The sequence below is a fragment of the Anopheles gambiae genome, chromosome 2, assembly GCF_943734735.2.
Source record: "Anopheles gambiae chromosome 2, idAnoGambNW_F1_1, whole genome shotgun sequence".
NCBI classification, from domain to species: Eukaryota; Metazoa; Arthropoda; class Insecta; order Diptera; family Culicidae; genus Anopheles; species Anopheles gambiae.
This window is the reverse complement of record NC_064601.1, coordinates 85,700,805-85,719,369: the sequence shown is the minus strand read 5'-3', so window position 1 is coordinate 85,719,369 and position 18,565 is coordinate 85,700,805. Positions and strand designations below refer to the sequence as shown.

The following is an 18,565-nucleotide window of genomic DNA, read 5'->3' as shown; positions in this document are numbered from 1 at the left end:
TAGTGACTGTTTGTAGGGGAAAAAAACTGTGCAGTTTGAAGGATGTGCGAATCATTTCAACTGTGCAATATCGATGTTTTACCCAATTACTACATGGGTATGTATGTAAGTGATTTAAATAATTTTCTATTGCATGAGGAAAACTAACGCCTAAATGTATGCTGTAGTATGATGTTTATTTAATTTTAAATTATTTATTTAATTAATTTTTTATTTATTTTTCTAGAGACTTCGAGCCCATTGGCATCATGCGCCTCTTATGATTTTAAGATTATTAATTATAGGGTTAATTAATCATAAATAAAATGGTAATAACAAATTTAAGATGTGCGATACACATCAGTCAGAAGACATACAAATATTTCATAATTTCAGTTTGAAATTAAAAACAAGTAATGTAGCCTGCTACTAACGGTTTAGCGTACTGCGCCTGAAGGTATGCATTTTTTTGTATATTTGCTCAAGTGATACTCAAGTATTATGTGTATGTGTTTTGCATATCTACAGGCGCTTTGCCAGCATCGCCACAACCACAATCTGAATGAATTTAGAGCTTGGAGTACCTTTAAGCCTTTATTTGTACATTGAAAAAAAACTCGAATCAAAACTATTGAGGCGCTTTAACGAATTGTTTACACATGCAAAGCCTTTGCGTTCGAAAAAAGCGGAGCAGCTCATCAGTCGCAAACCCAAATGGGCGAACCAGTGTAAACGGTGATGGTGGGTGGTAGTGATTTATTTACTTATCTAACCACCGGTTTTGCTCCGGGAACGGCCATAAAAACGGTACAACAATCAAACGCAGACGATACACCTCGTAATCGGAGCCAGCACACGTACATAAACACATACACACATACCGAAACACATTAAGCACGGCTGGTAGGACGGAAACGGAACGAAAACGGTTCCGCCTGAATGAAGGGATATTTATGGAGTCCTGCTTTACCCGATGCCCCACGCCATTCGCCATTTGCCGTCCGTTGTTGCAATGGCTACCCTAGCTACCTTTGCTCCAATCTCGTAACCGATCAGTCTCCATGGAAGGGACATTTTTTGGTTTGTACCGAGGAGGGAAGGGAGAGGATCTCCACTCTCCCTTTTCCAAATGCACACCGATACATCCTGACGGGGCCAATTAATTGCCCGGTCGTGCCGATTGTGTGTATTGCTGCTGTTTCGTGGCCCTTTTTTCCTTTACGGTTCGTTGGAATAATAATTGAACGGTCGCTTTTTATGACGATAACGACCACGGACAACCGAGGACGATGGCCAAGAAACGATTGTTCCATGAACAGACGCTATTGTGCGTAGATTTCCTTGGGAAGTCTTGCATTGTTTAGTCCTTTTTTGTGACGGGTCCAAAGTGAGCTTGTGCCAACTCGATTCTCTCTCTCTTTCTCTCTCTCTCTCTATCTTTTTTCTCTCTCTTTCTGTCTGTGGATTGTTGTCGTTGATCCTTGAGCCGAAACACTTGATCGGTCGGTTCGATTGGAGCACAAGGTTCCTTTAACCCAGTGCAACTAAATGCCCCGAAAACACTTGGCTCAGGTTTATTTTTTTCCGACGGATCGAGAGCAGACACGGTCACGGGTGTGGCAAGAGGCCAAAGCTTCCCGAGCAGCAAACAATTTGAATCAAATTATCATCTAATTATGCATCACCCCCTCGAGTAAAACCTCTAACAAATCCCAGATCTCTTTCGCTTTTTTTTATAAAAACAGGACACAGAGTAAGCACTATCATCCCAACACTCCCTATGATAATGGATTTCTGCTTTGTTGTCGATTTTTTTTTTGCTTTGTTGCCCTCCGTACTCTTTGATGTGGTTTTGGAGGTTGGTGAACGGTATGATAGGTTTTTATACGAGCTTTTGTACAAAAAAGCAAATACGAGAATCCTTACCATACCGACCCCGGTAGTGGTTGCAAGCAGTGAGCGTATACATATTTAGTACACTGCAGATGCCCAATTGTGTGAGTACTGCGGCCGGTCGGATAAGAGCCCACGACGAACGCGAGCGACGAACTACAACAACAACAACAACAACAACAACAACGACAACAGTGAATTAATTAGACAACAAAATAGCTAAGAGTACAAGCGGTTGATAATTGAACTGTACACGCTAATTGACGCTAATGGGTTTTGTGGTGGCCTTCGAGAACTGCAACGTGGAATGTGGAACGTGGGCCCGTACCTTCATGGGAACTATTTTCGGTTAATTGGTGCTATCAGCCGTGTTGTTTCCTTTCGGGCACGGGCTCCACACGGCGGAAGCTGCACTAAAGTAGTTTGTATCGGAACATTTTAAAGCAAATTAAATCAACGTACAGTGCGCGGTTGCAACGAGCAAGCGCATGGTACTGTGGTGCGTTACAGGGCATATGGGTGAAAGGGAAAGAAAATTAAATTACGCCGATGTGAAGATAAAGTTTGCTACATTGTAATGCGATTGGTTGGAAAGTAATGGAGCTTTTAATGGGAAATTTATGCAATGATTGATACTGATGAGAAAGGTATACAACATTCGAGTTGCTGCTTCTCAAGCATTCCTGAAATGAATTGACAATTCATTAATCTAGGATCTGGACGTAGTGGCTCTTTAATATGAGCGCCTACATGTATGCAAGAATATATTTTATCATACCAACTTTGAATTTTACTTTTGCGCCTAAATGTATACAATAAAATACATATTGATCGGTACAAAAGCATGATTAAACCTTTCAAATGTAATATTTAGCATATCCTTCGGCGCATCTAATCTCATAACACTTTTACCGAGGGAAGATAAACAATTATGTCTCCAAATTAAAATTAGGTTTATAGGGTTTGGTCATTGATGAAGGTTATCAAGAGTACGTACTAAAATCGTCCGACTCACTATGTTTTCTCAAACAATGCAATTGTTCTGCTCACTACATTTAAAATGCAATTTAAGCTGGATTTCTACCAAGCAACATATTTCACCACCTATTTAAAGATCAATTAAACTTGTTACGCTCCGGCAAACAGGACTGCTTGCTTGCTGAAAGCGACTTTCTTGCTAGTGACACAAACCATGAAACCCATCCCGACACCGAACTCACCTCAAACCGCAAACACCACACGTGACGTCTGTCCACAATCGTACCACGTTCGGAGAATGCATAAATGAATTCCAAAAACCGAATGGATCCACATACGAATCTACCCGCTCCGGCCAGGTCCGGAGCAAACAACTTCATCATCACCGGTCCGGCCCGAAACCGTACCGTCGTGCGCATCCCTTTGATCATGCGGCTCCAGTTTCCAGGCGGTGCGAGCTGCCAAAAAGGCATCACACCGTGGGTTCCTCCCCTCCCCCCTTTTTGCTCAGGCGTGATCTACATAGGTACGGCATTTTCATTGGGATCGGGCCGAGGCCCATTTTGCATTATTCCGGGCTTGGGATGGTGCAGGATTGTCGTCACGAAAATACCGTCCCGTGCGACGGTCTGCGGACATTGGTTCGAGCTATCTCCTTTTGTTGGGGACGAGCCTAGAGGGTAAAGATTCTTGCCCATCCGCTTGCAACCGGGCTAGCTAAACTGCAAGAATGAACCTGCCTGCCTGTGTTTAGGAGTGTCGTTTTTTGTTATTTCTTTACTACAACCGGATACACATTCGCATCCCTCATCTTGTCAACATTCCAAAAGTAGTCCCTTGGCTTCACTTGCCTCAATCCGTCTTGTCAGCTTGTTCGTTGGGACAAAACTAACCTAATGTGGGATGGGAAGACGATGAAATCCTATGAACGAGAAGGTCCGATTCGGATGTACTCACAACATTCTCTGAAAAGGAACAGGAAGGTACAGGAACGGCCAACACTGGACCATTATGTGGCACGGTGCACGGGGGTCTATTAAATCCCTTTTCGGCGAAAGCTTCCTGCAAGGGTAGCAAGGGTTGGAATGTTCGTATACTTCCCCTTTTTCCAGTTTCATTCTCACCGTTTATTAACCCATTGAAGGGCCATACGGTGTGTCTGTGTGTTGGTGTAGCTAAAGCAATGTAAAATTTATGAAAACAAAACTAAAACCAACGAAGAAAATGTGGCACCAATGGGATGCTAGGTCTGGGCGAGGGCTACATTATGGATATCTTTAGCAATTTTATCAATTTCGCGTGAAGAAAGGCAGAATGTGAAGGCTGGACACATCTTCGTTGCCGTCGTTGCTGTGATACGATAATTTCACCTTCCGAGAGAGAGAGAGTTGCCGTAGGGATAGCGGAACAGTTTTAAAAGCCAGGCAATATCCTGCTCTGGCCTCCTGGCTTAAGAATAAACATTAAAAATTATTCGCGCATAAAATCCTATCCTATTCGTCTTGTGCACTCACACATGCACACAAGACCACCACTACTGTCACAGTGCAAGTAATTGATGGAATGTTTATGGCTTTTCTGTGGCAGTTTCTTCCCAACCCGGATCCCCCTTTTTATCGCTACTGTTGCCGCCCTAATCCAGGAAGGAGCGACGGGCCGCAGTCGCAATCAAGAGTAATGTTTTTATGATACCAGTAAGCCTTTTTAATGAGGGCTTTCTGCAAAGGCTTAACCGGACGGTAAACGGTGTTTATGTTTGTAGCAAACGGCTCATTATCCCTGTGCTTTTTTTTCTTCACTCAGTTTCTCTTTCTCTCCTCCCTGAACCTTCTGTGACTACGGGGAAAAAAGGATGTTTTGATGACTCAGTCAAGCAAAAGATCCCGTGTCATTGGAACGTGAAAGAAGCTGTGAGAAAGTTAATCACTCCATTGTGCAACGGAGTTGGACGAAAACCAACACACACACACACACACACACACACGCAATGGAGCTGACCGGATCAAATCTCGTTTCTAGTCGCTCGGTTTAAATCCACGTGTCACCAGCGTGTCCCCCGTCCCGGTCGGAAGCGGTCGGAAGAGCTGCGTAATCCTTTCGGATACGGACATTACGTGCTGGGACTTTGGAATGATTCCCCAAAGTGTGAAAAATGACTAGCAGTGTTCAGTGCACAATTCCCAACGTTAATTTACGGGAAGCTTCGTGTGGTTTTCTCTTTTGCCGCCACCGGTACTGTTGCACCTCCAGGTACGTTCGATTATTATGGCACGGGGGTTTCCTTGATGCTGTCCGTGCTTTGGGCAAATATGATGGGAAGTTGTGCAAGTGCCCAATGTGCACCGACATTCCATCAAAAAATGATTGGAAGGAAGCGAGGAACACCTGTTGCATGGTTTGCAATATATTGCAATATATATATTACATTAACGTAACTGTTTTAGCTAGATGTGATTATTTTACATGATCGGTTATGTAAAACTCAATATTTATAAAGAATCAAATAGCTTTTAGGTGAGTAAATTTAGGTTATAGCTGTATTTAAAGCAGTTAATTTGCTTATTAATCACACAAACCACGTTTTGCATACCTTTAGGCGCAATAGACATTGGAATTACACTTTAGTAAATGTAATTGGTTCAAGATTATGTCGTGACATTTTTAATTTCCGTTATCTACATGATATAAAGCCACATAGATTTGGTATATCAGACTAACATTAACTTACTTACAAATATTAATATTACTGTTGTTGTTGAAATCAATGTTTTGGAAGTTTTGGCTAGTAGCAATGTTTGACAATTTATTGCATTTAAATGAGTAATCTATCTTCACTTTCCACATCCAATCACAACTTTCAAACCAATGTTTATGTCAGCCAACGAACCAATATATCATTATTTATTATCAGCTTCCATTAAAAGGTTACTTAGAATCGCCGAGTTCACGGACGACGACTGCGCGCTGACGCTAATTGTGATTTACTGTACATCCAATCAATTCGTTCCATAATTGACGCCGTCGAAAAAAAACGCTGCACTAAAGTGTAAAACAGACAACGAACCCTCTTCCCTTCCTTCTCAACCTCTTCAACCGGCGGAGTTCCCCCCCCCCCCTCACCCGCCCTATTTAAACTCGCGATCTTGTGCAATCGATTCACACCCAGCGTCGACAGGTTGCATATTTAATCCATCCGCCATCACTTCAGCCTCTCACGCCGGCGCCAGCGCCATAAATTTCGATTCGAGCGCGTACCGCACAATTAGCGAGCTGATAGATATTTCGCACAAATGGGTGTTTGATGTACTTTGCCAGAAGCATTATCGTGCTGCGGATAAAATATTCAGCCCCGTCTGTGTAGCCGGCCCCTTTTTTCGGTGTTGTCTTTTGTTTTTTTTGTTGCTTTAAGTGTTATTCACAATACTTTGCTGTGGGTCGCCGAGGGAAAATGGTAAGCGATTTTTTGGCCCCCAGATTAGTGCCTCTTCCCAGATTAAAGAGCAGAAGCGGATAAAGATATTACAGTGTCAAACTTTGGCATTAGTGTGAGCGCTGCCGGCGTGGGAATCGAACGATTGACGAAAAGTGAAATGATCCAAAGCCCGCAGCTAACGGAGGTCTTCATTGCAGGATAGACTTTTCTGATGATTATCCTAAAATAGCGACTTTTTTATATTCTTCTTCTACTTCTTCTTCCCAAGTATTAAACTATACAATTTATTTACGCTCGAAGGAATCAACAGTACTTCAAAAAGCAATATTTCTTGTTTTGCGATTGATTAAAAGTTTCACGCTCGCATATAAAATAACTTTAAAAGTTCACTTAGATTGCCGTTCCCGGGCCAGCAGACCAGAGATGGATCAAAGATATGCCCGATATATTGAGCGGTTGTGGTTCAGCTCGGTTCGGCACAAGCCTCCAGCCACCAAACGGGCCGCGATGCTTGCTGAAAGTTTGATCACCAAGAGCAGCAAAAATAGCGCTCAGGCACGGAAAGGTAGAGCTGGAACAGCTGGAGAGGAAAACCGGCCGAACAAAATACATACCAGAAATGGTACGGAAACTTTTTAATTGTCAAAGTCCGTCATTGATTCGTCCGATTTGGCCTTACCTTTCCAGTTTGCTTCGTGCGGCCATTTTAGGTTAAATTTATCTCAATACGCTCAGTACTGTCCGGACAAGGCGTGGGTCTCGCAAGCAAGGAACACTGTACACAACAGCATTTGCTTTAATCAAACACATTAAATTAAACTCCGATTTTGTATTTGAGCGTAAAGCTTTCACTGTAAGTGTGTGTGTGTGTGTTTGTGGGACTTTTTTCAACTTCCAAGTTGGCGTTGAAAATAGGAAATTAGTTTCCTCCTCGGTCAAACGATTACGTTTCCACGGAAACGTTGCTGCGCAGAGTTTTTCGATTGGCTGCCGGCAAGCAACAGTGCCGTCGAAGCCAGTAGGAATGGATGAAATCGATTTCCTTTTCATCTTAAACTAATAACGGCACGTACACATACACACACAGTGCTTCCTGACGGCCGATGGTTGAAATCAAATTTAAAAATAAGGTTGAAACATAAATAGCATAATACTTTTTCTTGCTGGGTGTGGAACGAAATAGAATAGCAAATTTTGTCAAAGCAAGATAATATAGTTTATCAAATATTTCAAGAGTGTCTGTAGTTGCTGCTCATCTTATTAGGTTAATATGAAATTTTGTATACTTTAACTTCGTTTGATAAATCGAATCAATATTTCAACTCTTCCTTTGATGCTGAACCATCGTACCAGCTCGATTGCATCGCTACTAAAGCACTTGATTACACCTACCCCCATCGCTACATTTACACTGTTTTCCACCAGTAGGTTTACAGGCGCTACCGGTTCCACCCAGCTAGCCAGCGTTGGCCGAGCAGCCAATTAATTAGCTTAACATTTATTTTGAAACGCTCGCAGGCTCCGGTAGCCTTGGTGCGAGGTCGTGTAGCAACGGTCGTGTAGTAGAGCTGCTGTGATCGTGCCAGCAGCCAGTTGACAACGGAAGCGTATACACGTAGACACACACATGGACGCGCGTCGGAAGCAGCCGGCCGTACCAAAACGCTGCGTGCAAACATGTTTACATGGTCTCACCGGTTCATCCGGATCGGTTCCCGAAGCATCCGATTGGATGGAGCAGCATCGGTACCGGTCCCTTGGGGGCATTTTCGGACCGAGATGGAGACATCGCAGCAAACGTACGATCTACATGTGTATGTATGTGTTTATGTGTGTGTATGCAAACACAGAAACACTCGCTCTGGGTATTGGCCGGTTTGAATCCGATTTAATTGAAGTGGAAAAACATAACATTAATCACTTAATACTGTTCCGAGCTGCCGTTCCTTCTTCGTGTGTGTCTGTTTCTTCTGTGAGTTTATGCCCGATCCACAACATGGAAAGAGGAAGGATACAAACTGGTCGGTTTGTGTGTGTGTGTGTGTGTGATACTCGGAAAGGATCCGGATGATGTGTTCGGCGAAATCGAACCTACACTAGCCTTCTTTACATTGCTACCCCCTTCTTCTTGCGTACTGAAGCACTGAAGCAACGGAAGTATGCAAATATTTGTCCACATCTCACACGTACCGGGGAATGGGGCGGAACCTCCGCTGGACTTGGTTCATCCGGCAGACAACGGAATGTGCCGTTGTGGGAAGAAAATCCAATCGAAATAAAGTTTTCCATTAAAGCTCTAGAGAACAGAGGCGAATGGTGGGGGTTTATCGTTCCACCTGCCACGTGTAGGTCAGTGCGTGGGGATCTTCCCAATCCCCAAGACAGAACGGTTTGCATTAAGGTAAGCTTACGGTAGAATTAAGCTAAAGGAGTGCCCTGTTCGTTGAGCGCACCTTAATTGGTGGTCAAGAAGGTGCTACTGTAAGTGTTGAAAATTGAGGACATTATGCGCTGATTGTCTCCGCCAGTGTGAGGAATAAGCTGGGTGATGATTAGCAAAATAAATTAACAATGTAACTCACCTTTTGCTGCTGAATGATTAGGAAATCATCTGTTACTTTGAAATGAGCTTTCAATTAATGATTGGTTGTATTTTAATCCGACGAGTTTATCAAATTGGTCCTTCGAACCGGATGCAGTGAATTTCAAGGTTTTCCATGGTTATTTGGTTCTATCTAAAGGATTTGTGGATGATTCTCGAATGTGGTTAAATTCGTCGCACGAAAAAAAATGTATCTATTTTTTTATAATTCATCAAATTCAATTTATCAACCCTTTTAAACCCTTTTAATAATTCAACCCTTTTAAACATATTTTTGAATCGTTTCCACAAATTATTGTCATCGTCCCAACATCTGTCAAACAAACGATTCAACACATTTTGTGGATATAATCAATAACAGTTTGAGGGATAGATTCAAAAATATGCTAGGAACAGCCTATTAATCGAGGCACAAATTCCAACGAAATCGGAAAACATCCAAAAATCCTTGGAAAACCCCCGTATCAGCCACGCTAGCTAGCGGTAGGCTTCTAGCATTTTCCAACGCTTGCCCAATTTCCAAAGCCCCAAACCCAAACCTCGGTGGGACGAGGGCAACGCGAGCTAAAGTTCATTCCAATGCACCAGTTATTTACCGTTCTCCTACGCAAACATTTACCCCCAGATAAGGTTATGAAAATGGCGACAGAACCATCCGGTGCGTATCTGCTGACCATCTTTCTCGTTTTATTTGTGGAAAAGCGCTTTACCCTAGCCACCTCTCGTTGCTTCTTCCTTTTTTTTTTTTGAGGGGATGGAAAACACTCGTACCGTATCGATGATGGTGTCGTGTTAGGTGTCGCGCGTTATCGCGTGACTCTACCTTTGTCTGAACAAAGCCAAGCAAGACACATACAAACAAAAAACGCAGGCGGGCACGTTTAGCAATATGGTGCGAAACACCGTGCACGCTGGCGCTTTGTTTATCATTCGAAACGGAAATTGGTGTTTGATTGTAAGGCGAGTGTGTGTGTATGAAGTGTGCCGGGAGACAGAATGAGCATGAGACAGGGCAGAAAAAAGAAACTCCCGGGGTGCTTTGTTACGTTTCCGTCCAATCGACTTTGCAAGCCGGAAGTTGGAAAAGCTTCTACATTGACGTCCCCGGGGAAAAGGGGGACTTGTCTGAGCCAAATCGGGGGGGGGGGGGGGGGGGGGTGTAGAAAGGTGGAGAGAAACACAACCCAACAGAACCTCATCGACAGTTCAATGATGAGCTAGTTGGCAGTGGCGAAAGCGCCCAAGGTCGATCCAAAATCAAACAAAGCAGGCGCAACATACACACAAAAACCGCTCGCTGCTGGGATAGAGGGGAGAGGGAGGGGCTGGAAGGACGGTGGAGGAAATAGTGCATACACACATTCTCTACCGTTTCGATTAGCACTTGTTTAGCAGCGGTGTATGCTTAGCGGGTGGTTCGCTGATAAAGACTGTCCTTCCCACACATGCCTTCCACCCTGCTCCAGACACGTGCTCCAACAAAGTTATTCTAGCTTCATGTTCGAAATGGGCGCTGTTTTGCAATTGGCTGTGGAATGGAAAGCGCGGGAAAAGCGAGACGGAAGGTGTGTCTGTGTGTGTGGGTCGATTGGTCCAATAGATCGATTTTCCGATAGCGAGGCAAAAGGTTGTGCTTTGCACCGTTAACTAGCGCTCTAGTGTGTGCTGAAGGTGATAACGGATGGGTGATAGTGCGCAACAATTGCGCAATACAGCGAGCTGTTCGGGGGAGAGCGATAAATTGGTTGGGATTTGCTTCCATCTGATTTATGAAGCCATGGGTTTTGTCAGAGCTAGTTGGGTTGGAACTATGAAAAAGGCCAATATTAAGTTAAATGTTAGGTGAGTTTTTAGCATATCAGAATAAGCTTTTTTTTAACTTTAACTTTAAATAAATCTTTTTTGCTGGATCATTTTGGACTACCTAATCCTCAGTACTCGTGACAGCTAGAGTTATCTAAAGTTAAATCAATGAGTTCACTTCTTTGCATAACTCAACCTCAAACCTTAAAAAAACTATCGAAACATCGAAATTAAATATTAATTTCGCACTACTTTACCCATGCCGCATGGTCTAATGACCTTTCTTCACATTACAGTGCCACGTCGTTGCTGTGGTCGCTGCAAACGGTTCCGTTTGCGTCTCTTTTGAGACGGTTTGATGAAAGTGTTTCTTTTGCTGTTGTGCTTCATAATTTTGATTAATTGCCGTGCTCTTGGTCCGTTTTGGAGTACAGGGCGCAGTAGTGGTGCAAAAACTGATCCACCGACACCTACAGAAACCACGACACTTTGCTGCACGCCGTCAGACAGGACTAGCAGTATGACCTACATCACTGCATCTTAATGACATCTAACTAAATGGACCGTTGAAAGATGCACCGTGAAGGTTTTGCCTCGAATGGGACGATTTATCAAACCGCGTATTGGCACGACTCCAGAGCTGAAAAAGGATGTGACATAATGTTTCATGCACTTCGTTTTCTGTCTCGTTGTCTTGCTCTGTGTTGCTGCATAATTAGTTTGAATGTTCATAGTGCTTCGCAGTATTTGATTGCACAGATTCAGCGCTGTAACAGTTGCAGCCGAATGGGATGAGTGTTTTAAAATTTACATCCAATTGCAAATGGAACTGTTTCGCCAATTTAAACGGTTTACCGAACGGCATTCCTGTCCGTTGGTTGAAGTTGTACATAAATCTCCTCGCTCGTGGAACCGGGCACGAAATCGTAATTCCAAAATCCGACCACTACGACCGCACAGCCGCACAACAGGGTGGCCGTGTGTATTCCCGTTTGTGGATCGGGAGCTGTAGAGCTGCGAATGCAACACAAGGACTTTGCGCAAATACAGACACACAACGAAACAGTTGGACCAATTTGGTCACGCCGTACACCGTTGCCCGGTATAGGCACAAGTGGGGCGTGGTACAAGCACTGGAATTTTGCTCGGAAAATAGCGACTGGACTGTGCGAAGGCTTTTGCCATCCATCTGGCTGGAATGGAAGATTGGCACTATTGGGAGTGGGAGGAAGCGTGGGAGCTAAACGCACGCAAATGGGAGCGGTTTCCGTTTGTCCCGTGTCGCCAAGGACTCTACCAGCTCCTTGCTCTACGTTTGGGGATGGATTCGAATTCGGTTGCTCGCTTCGTCAAAATCGGCAAGACTGGATGGTAAAGTAACACACTGAACCGAGGCAACAAACGACGCCAGATGCTGGATGCTGACAGTCCTACCACTACTACAGCTACTGCTACAACCGTGCACCGAGCACTGAGAAACGCCATTGTGCCGCTTTCATCCTTTCCGGCTTCGAACTGCATACATGTAGTAAACTCAATTAAACTGCTTTCGTAAAGTGGCAATCAAAGTATCGAACGCACCACTGGATTGGTTAATTTCCTGCTCGGAGTTTGTCCGGCCCGAACCGGCAGCCTTGTTTTGCTTGGGTCTCAAGAGGAGAGTGTTGCACACGTTGGACTTGCCAGTGTTACGCCACTAGTTTCCTCCTTTCGGCAAGCAAGGTTAGACATGCGTACCGTGTAATTATCTGCTCATAACGATGGTCCTACCCGAACAAGGAGGGTTAGATGGGTCAAAAACCGTACCCCCGTTGATGATGAAGATCTGGTAGGAGCTGTTTCTTTTATGTTTAAATTGCTTGTGTAATTGTGTAATGATTGAAAAAAGGTTCCTTTGCTTATATTTATTGACAAATACTGCCCCCGAAGGAAATATGGGGAAATTGATAATTAAGATCACTTGTTTCTCGTTAATTGAATACGTAATAGCAGTTAATGAAAAGAGTAAGAGCAATTCTGTCTATTTTCAGGGCAGCCATTTCCAGCTATACTTAAACAAGACAAAAAAAGCTTTTACGAAAACCATGCAATCGCTGGCCAAAGCTGTTCCAGCGATTAGCCTAGAATTAGAAGCAAATTAAATCGATCGTCGTGCTGCAGCTAGAATTAAAAACGGTTGCCCGTCGCCCTTGGCCGTTTTCAATGCTGTTTCGCTCAATTTCCCACTCGGAAATCGCTCCACGTCCACAGAACACAGACCGCCCTACATCACCTTTCCCCGCCATCGTCACTTTGTCACCGGGGATTGTTATGCACTTTTACGGTCGCGTCAGTACCGGGGACTGGCGCAGTTCCTTCCTAGCAATCAACTCCAGCAAGCGATACTTTGCATAAGCGGAAGGCAAGATCGTGTGTGCGTGTGATCGTTGTCTGACGGAGCTGCTTGTGCTGCTGCTACTGCTGCTGTTGCTGGTGTCCTGCAACGGCTAACCTTGCTGTGATGCGCGACGGTCGTGTCGAGAGTGTGTGCGGCGAGTAATTAAAATAATTACGCTACAGATTAACAAATTACCGATGCAACAGTCGAACAGCAGTTCGTGCCAGGGCTATCTGTGTTTTATATGGCTGACCATTTTGCCCACCGTCACCGAGCGTGTCACACGAGCGACACGAGATGCCCAGTGGGTGATTTAAGGTACAAAAAAGAGGTCAGAGTCCAATGGCAGATTTGATTGTTGGTAGTCAAGAACAAACATTTCCAAAACTGCTTAATTTTCTTTGAATGTTTTTTTGTTATTGATTGTCGTGATAAATCACGCTAACGCTAGCGAAGCTTTAAGCAACAAGCACAACCAGGGCCATATTTGAAATCGCAACAACTTTTGCCGCTTTAATTGAGCGACCAACGACCACAAACAGGGCCTCAGGCTCGAACCACAATTTCCCGGAAGATCTATTTCTAATTAGCGGGGATTAAATGTCCCTGCCCTGCGGTGTGTTTCGAACGAGAGTGTTTCGTGCAAAACGTGCAGACACAGCCGTCGAGATGTGGAAAATGAATGTAACAACAATCAAACACCAAGCCTTTTACTTTCCGTTTTTCCCCTCTAAAGATGATATTGCATCGAGCTGGGTCGGAAAGTGCTGGAGAGAAGTAGCAGCACCAGCAGCAGCAGGTTGGTTTTCTCGAGCCCATGGTGACAGCCCTGCGGCAGTTTGCCTCGTACCTTTGACTGCTGTTGCAAAAATTCATTAAAGTTGCAAGTGTTAATTAAAGAGTGATTTTTCTTCGTCTGTTTTTTCCTTGGCTTACAACTTGAAACTGTACCCCCTTTAGTAGAAAGTTTGCATTACAAGCGTTTTACATCCTTCGCTCTGTGTGTGCGTACTGTGAAGTGTACGATGACGATTGTATCACGGCACTTGCTTCAAAAACAGCACACACCCGACCGGTTCCGGGAAGTGGATCGATCGGAAAGCTCCATCCAAACGCACGAGGGTGCTCTATTACACCGACGGTTCGCCGGAAAAGTACAGGACGCACCCAACAATACCCGGTGGGCATTATTAGACGGTGTTTGGTTGGCCGCTGGCAGGGTGGAAAGCTGGCAGCCGCCAGTGCAGATCGACTTCCAGGCACGGGCTGGGCCGATCCAGCTCTGGTGGGCATACGGTGCTGGTTGGCTGGGGCTAAAGAAATGCTCGAAGCAGGAGCGCGTCGAAGGTATAAGCTGTGCTTCCAGGAAAAGTGATGAGAGGCTGACAATGCCAAGGTTGGCACTGTTTATTGTTACTAGCAGAAATAATATTACTTCGGTGTACTGTTCGCGATAATCATTTGGGCCTGAGCTTCATCGATGGAAGCCAACATGGAACATGGTGCGAATTAGCGCTGATTGTAAGATCAAATTAGTTCTCTTTTATGGTTTAAATATAATCACGTCTGATTGTGTGTGTGAGCGCGGGGCGAGTGGGCTATGAATAGGCTAGCTAATTACAGCTGGAAAATATTTTGGTAATGCACGTTATGATTTAAATAAAGAAAACTTGTCCATATTGAGGCAGGAAATTACTTTTTTTCGTGCAATTAATTCATCATATTGATTCTAATTATAGAAGGAAAATCTTATTCGTTTCTGTTTCTTTAAAATCAGATATAGATTAGGAAAACCATTGATTTCTATGGGTAATAAATACATTAAATGAATGTGGGTAACGCTTTCCGGGAAATGTTTGCCAACATTTGACAGTTATTTAAAAAAAATGTAATTTTCTGTTACAAAACAATAAGGCACGAGTTTTTTTCGTGTCTTGCAAGTTTCAATCTCTGTTTTTGATAGTAATAGTTTAGTAGTGGCGTATTTTACATTTTAAGCCAGAAAGCTTAAATTTAAGCCTGTCAGTGGAACAATCTTCTTCTTATTTTTATGACCGTAAAACCTTGCATTAATCGTATTTTTTCCATGTTACCTAACACACTGGAATATCTAATTGAATGGAAAAAATATGCTTCATTTAAGTAAAGAATTTCATCTCATTTCTTTTTTATTGTTTATTTGTTTGTAAATTCTTGGAGCGATATATCCAAAAGTTCAACGGAATAATTTGCTGCAAAAATGGAAAAATAAAGCTCAAGAAAAGCTAGTAATAGAAAAAAATACATACAATCGTTTTGTGCAATCGAATACCGTGCACATGCATCTTGTTACAACCCCGACGGTCGTTTTGAGCATGAATTATTACCAATTACATCACCGCCCAATACCATTGACGGTGATGTGATTGTCACTGTAACACCGCCAACTATATTAGCTTGTGTCTTGTATGTCTTGTCCCTCTCTAAATCTGCTCTCCATCGCTCTGTCTCACTCCGTTATCTTCATTGCCCTTTTCCCATGTTAATGCATTGGCGCGAAACGAATCGTAATTGTAACCGTGACGGCAAAAATGACAATAAACCATTCCCTTTCCCCTTGCGTGTCTCTCACGCTCGTGCAGTGCCTGCTCGTGCTTCGAACGGAAGCGAGACAGATCAAGGGAAACCCCTAATGCATGCAACGCTGCAACGATAGTGCACCGTGCCAAAGCGAGAGTGTCACTGCACGCACTAAATCATCGGATCGGTCAACGGGTGCACAATACATGATACATCCACTCACACTCTAAACCACTAATACACAAATACACGCACACACTTTGAGAGGCGGGTTGTATGTAGGTTCACCCCAAGGGTAAAGCGCATAATCACAAGAAATGACTGCATCTCCATTGCACTGGTCAATCATTATGACATTTATCGGCGTGGCACTGGCGCTGAACTGATCATTGCATAACTGTCACTGATTCACTCACGGTGGCACGAATTGGAACGATTTTCGCTTGCGCCCTCCCGGCCGTTCGACCAATTAGTTCGACCGACCGAATCTGTCAAAAATCCGTAAACGCGGGTTTGCTGAATCGTGTAAATTCATGTGACTTGTGGCTTGTGATTAAAGATTGAAAACGTACGGCTGAGAAAAAGGGTGTACTTACATATCAGTCGTTTGTAGCTCGAGCTGTCCGTCGTTTCCACCGTGGCGACGTCCGCGATCTGCAACGAGACAACGATACCGCATTACTGAACCAGGCGCACTACTCGGGCTGCATTTTGCACATGCACTGTTTGCCTCCCACTGGGGGCGAGCGGGTTGCGAGAGCGCAAAAGGGAGGATGGAGAATGGCAGTAAATGAAACTGAAACCGAAGCGTGTAAGTGTTCGCGTGCCGCTGTGAAACTAAAACGGACATAGTGCGGCGGGCGACGCGCTGGGTGTCAATTTACTGAGCAAGGAATGGGGAAATATTGATTCGTTTTTTTTTGCATGCATGCAACCGGGAATATAAACACACTTACAGACACACACACACATACGCACACTTGTGCTGAAAGCAACGCTAAATGGTCGGGTGCATTTGCTTCCGTTTACTATTGAATCATCGAAGAATAAAAGTGGGAAACAAACTTTCTCACTTTCTCTCCCCACTTTGACTTGACATGATCTTGAACTGTGAGGATCGTGCATCGATCGTTGCATTCCTTTACGACGCAAAATGTGTGTGATGTGTGTGTGTGTGCGCTTGTGCCAACGGGAGTGGGAAATGTAGGTGTGGTGAGAGCATGTGCGTTGGATCGCATCGTGTGCCAATGAGAGGGCATGCTAGTGGAAGCGTCCATTGCTTGCTGAGATTTTACGAGGCAAACGATCGTACAAACGCCAAGAGTGGGGTGCATCACTGACACAAATGCACGAGACAGGAGGTTGTTATTCATTTGGTTTGAAGGTTGGAAGGAGGGAGGGTTGAGGGGTTTGCCTAGAAAGTACAGTCAACAAAATCGGCAGGAAAAAACCCCATTTGTCAGGATGTTTGAATAACACGTCGTGACTGTGAGTGTTTTCCGCAGTCCATCGTTTGCCTTCTCAACTGCACAAGACGATACATATTGTTTGAATAAAATTTTGCTTATATTTTGCTCGCAGTGTTTTCAATTTCATTTGAACGTAATGTGTAGTCTACACCATAAGACATTTTTATCAATAACGGGAAAACAAAAAAAGCAGATTGTTACGAAAAAATATGAATAAGAATTAACTATTATTTTTTTGTGCAACTCTTCACTCTCTCGGTCTCTATCTTTATTCAAATCTATTAATTTGTTCTGTGTGTTTTCCGGAAAAATGATAATCAATGTATTCCATTGCTATCCACAATTTGGTTATTCTTCCTGATGTCTAAAAAAACCCAAAAAGTAAATGCGAAGCTACTCAATTTAATGTCCTCCTCCGCTGGTTGAAATGGATCTTTCTTTCCAGCTCGTTTCATCGTAACGTGGTAATTGGTTCTACACTCGATTGCATTCCCGGAAATGTCTTGTGCCGATTGGGAGACGACAAATGGCTTTAACTTCATCCCACCCTTTTCCAGCACATCACATCCACCCTTCGCCCCATGTCTCCGCCACTGTATGTGTCTTCTACCGGATCACGAGCTTGGAACACAATTTCCCGCTTCGGGATCATTTTAGGTATGGGAACCATTTACGGACGATTCGTTGGGTGTGTCACGGAACGACTGCTGCATAGCATCTCGACCGAACCAATAATCGATCGGTAATTGACCCTGGCTGTATCGTTTGCCTGGCGTTGGGTGGTTTTGATCTAATCTAATTGACACCTCGTGTGGACTAGTTTCGTAGTCTGCTGGATGATTGGATGGTTGAGAACAATTCAGTAGAGGATCAACTTTTTCACTGATTTGATCAATCAAAGAGGAATGCATTACTTTCATTTATGTTTGATCGGTACCAAATGCATATAAAGGCAATTTCACATATTTAAGTACATCAGACGATATCTGAAAACTGTAACATGATATAATAAGCCTTTTTGTGTAACAATTTTATCAAATCAACTGCAATCAATTTGCCATGTTACGTGCATCTCTGCCTGATTGCATTACGATATCGTGTACTTCGAGCAAACAGAAAATAATCGTTTCACTTTAACCACCAGACTGACATGTTGCTGCTACATTCAAAATCTAATTTCTGGTTTGTCGCTATTTCCCCTTGCAGTGGGGCACGGAACTTGATTCAATTGGAAACGATTTTCCAAACATCCACCCTCGCTTCTAGCTCATGCCCCACACAGTACGCTCGCATGTACAACTATTTTTTGTCCAATCATCCCCTAAGCGTGATCGTGATCCTGTTTTGGTGGTCAAAATCCCTCATCCTTTCATCCCAAACTTCCCTCGCCATTGATCACCCGAGGTGGCCGAGCGATGATTCGCTGTAGGCAGCCCGCCTGTTCGTTGCACTCGGTGTCTCGTCTACCAGAC

The 18,565-nt window shown here is 43.8% G+C and overlaps 1 protein-coding gene across 12 annotated transcripts in view; it reads right to left on the bottom strand.

The window, feature by feature from the left end:
* The window catches only part of LOC1276218 (uncharacterized), a 163,503-nt gene that overhangs the window by 31,187 nt on the left and 113,751 nt on the right, over positions 1-18,565 (bottom strand). For all 12 annotated transcript variants that reach the window (XM_061652428.1, XM_061652433.1, XM_061652440.1 and 9 more), the window contains one exon: positions 16,221-16,278. In XM_061652428.1, coding sequence (XP_061508412.1) covers positions 16,221-16,278 — 58 coding nt within the window. The remainder of the gene's footprint in view (positions 1-16,220; positions 16,279-18,565) is intronic.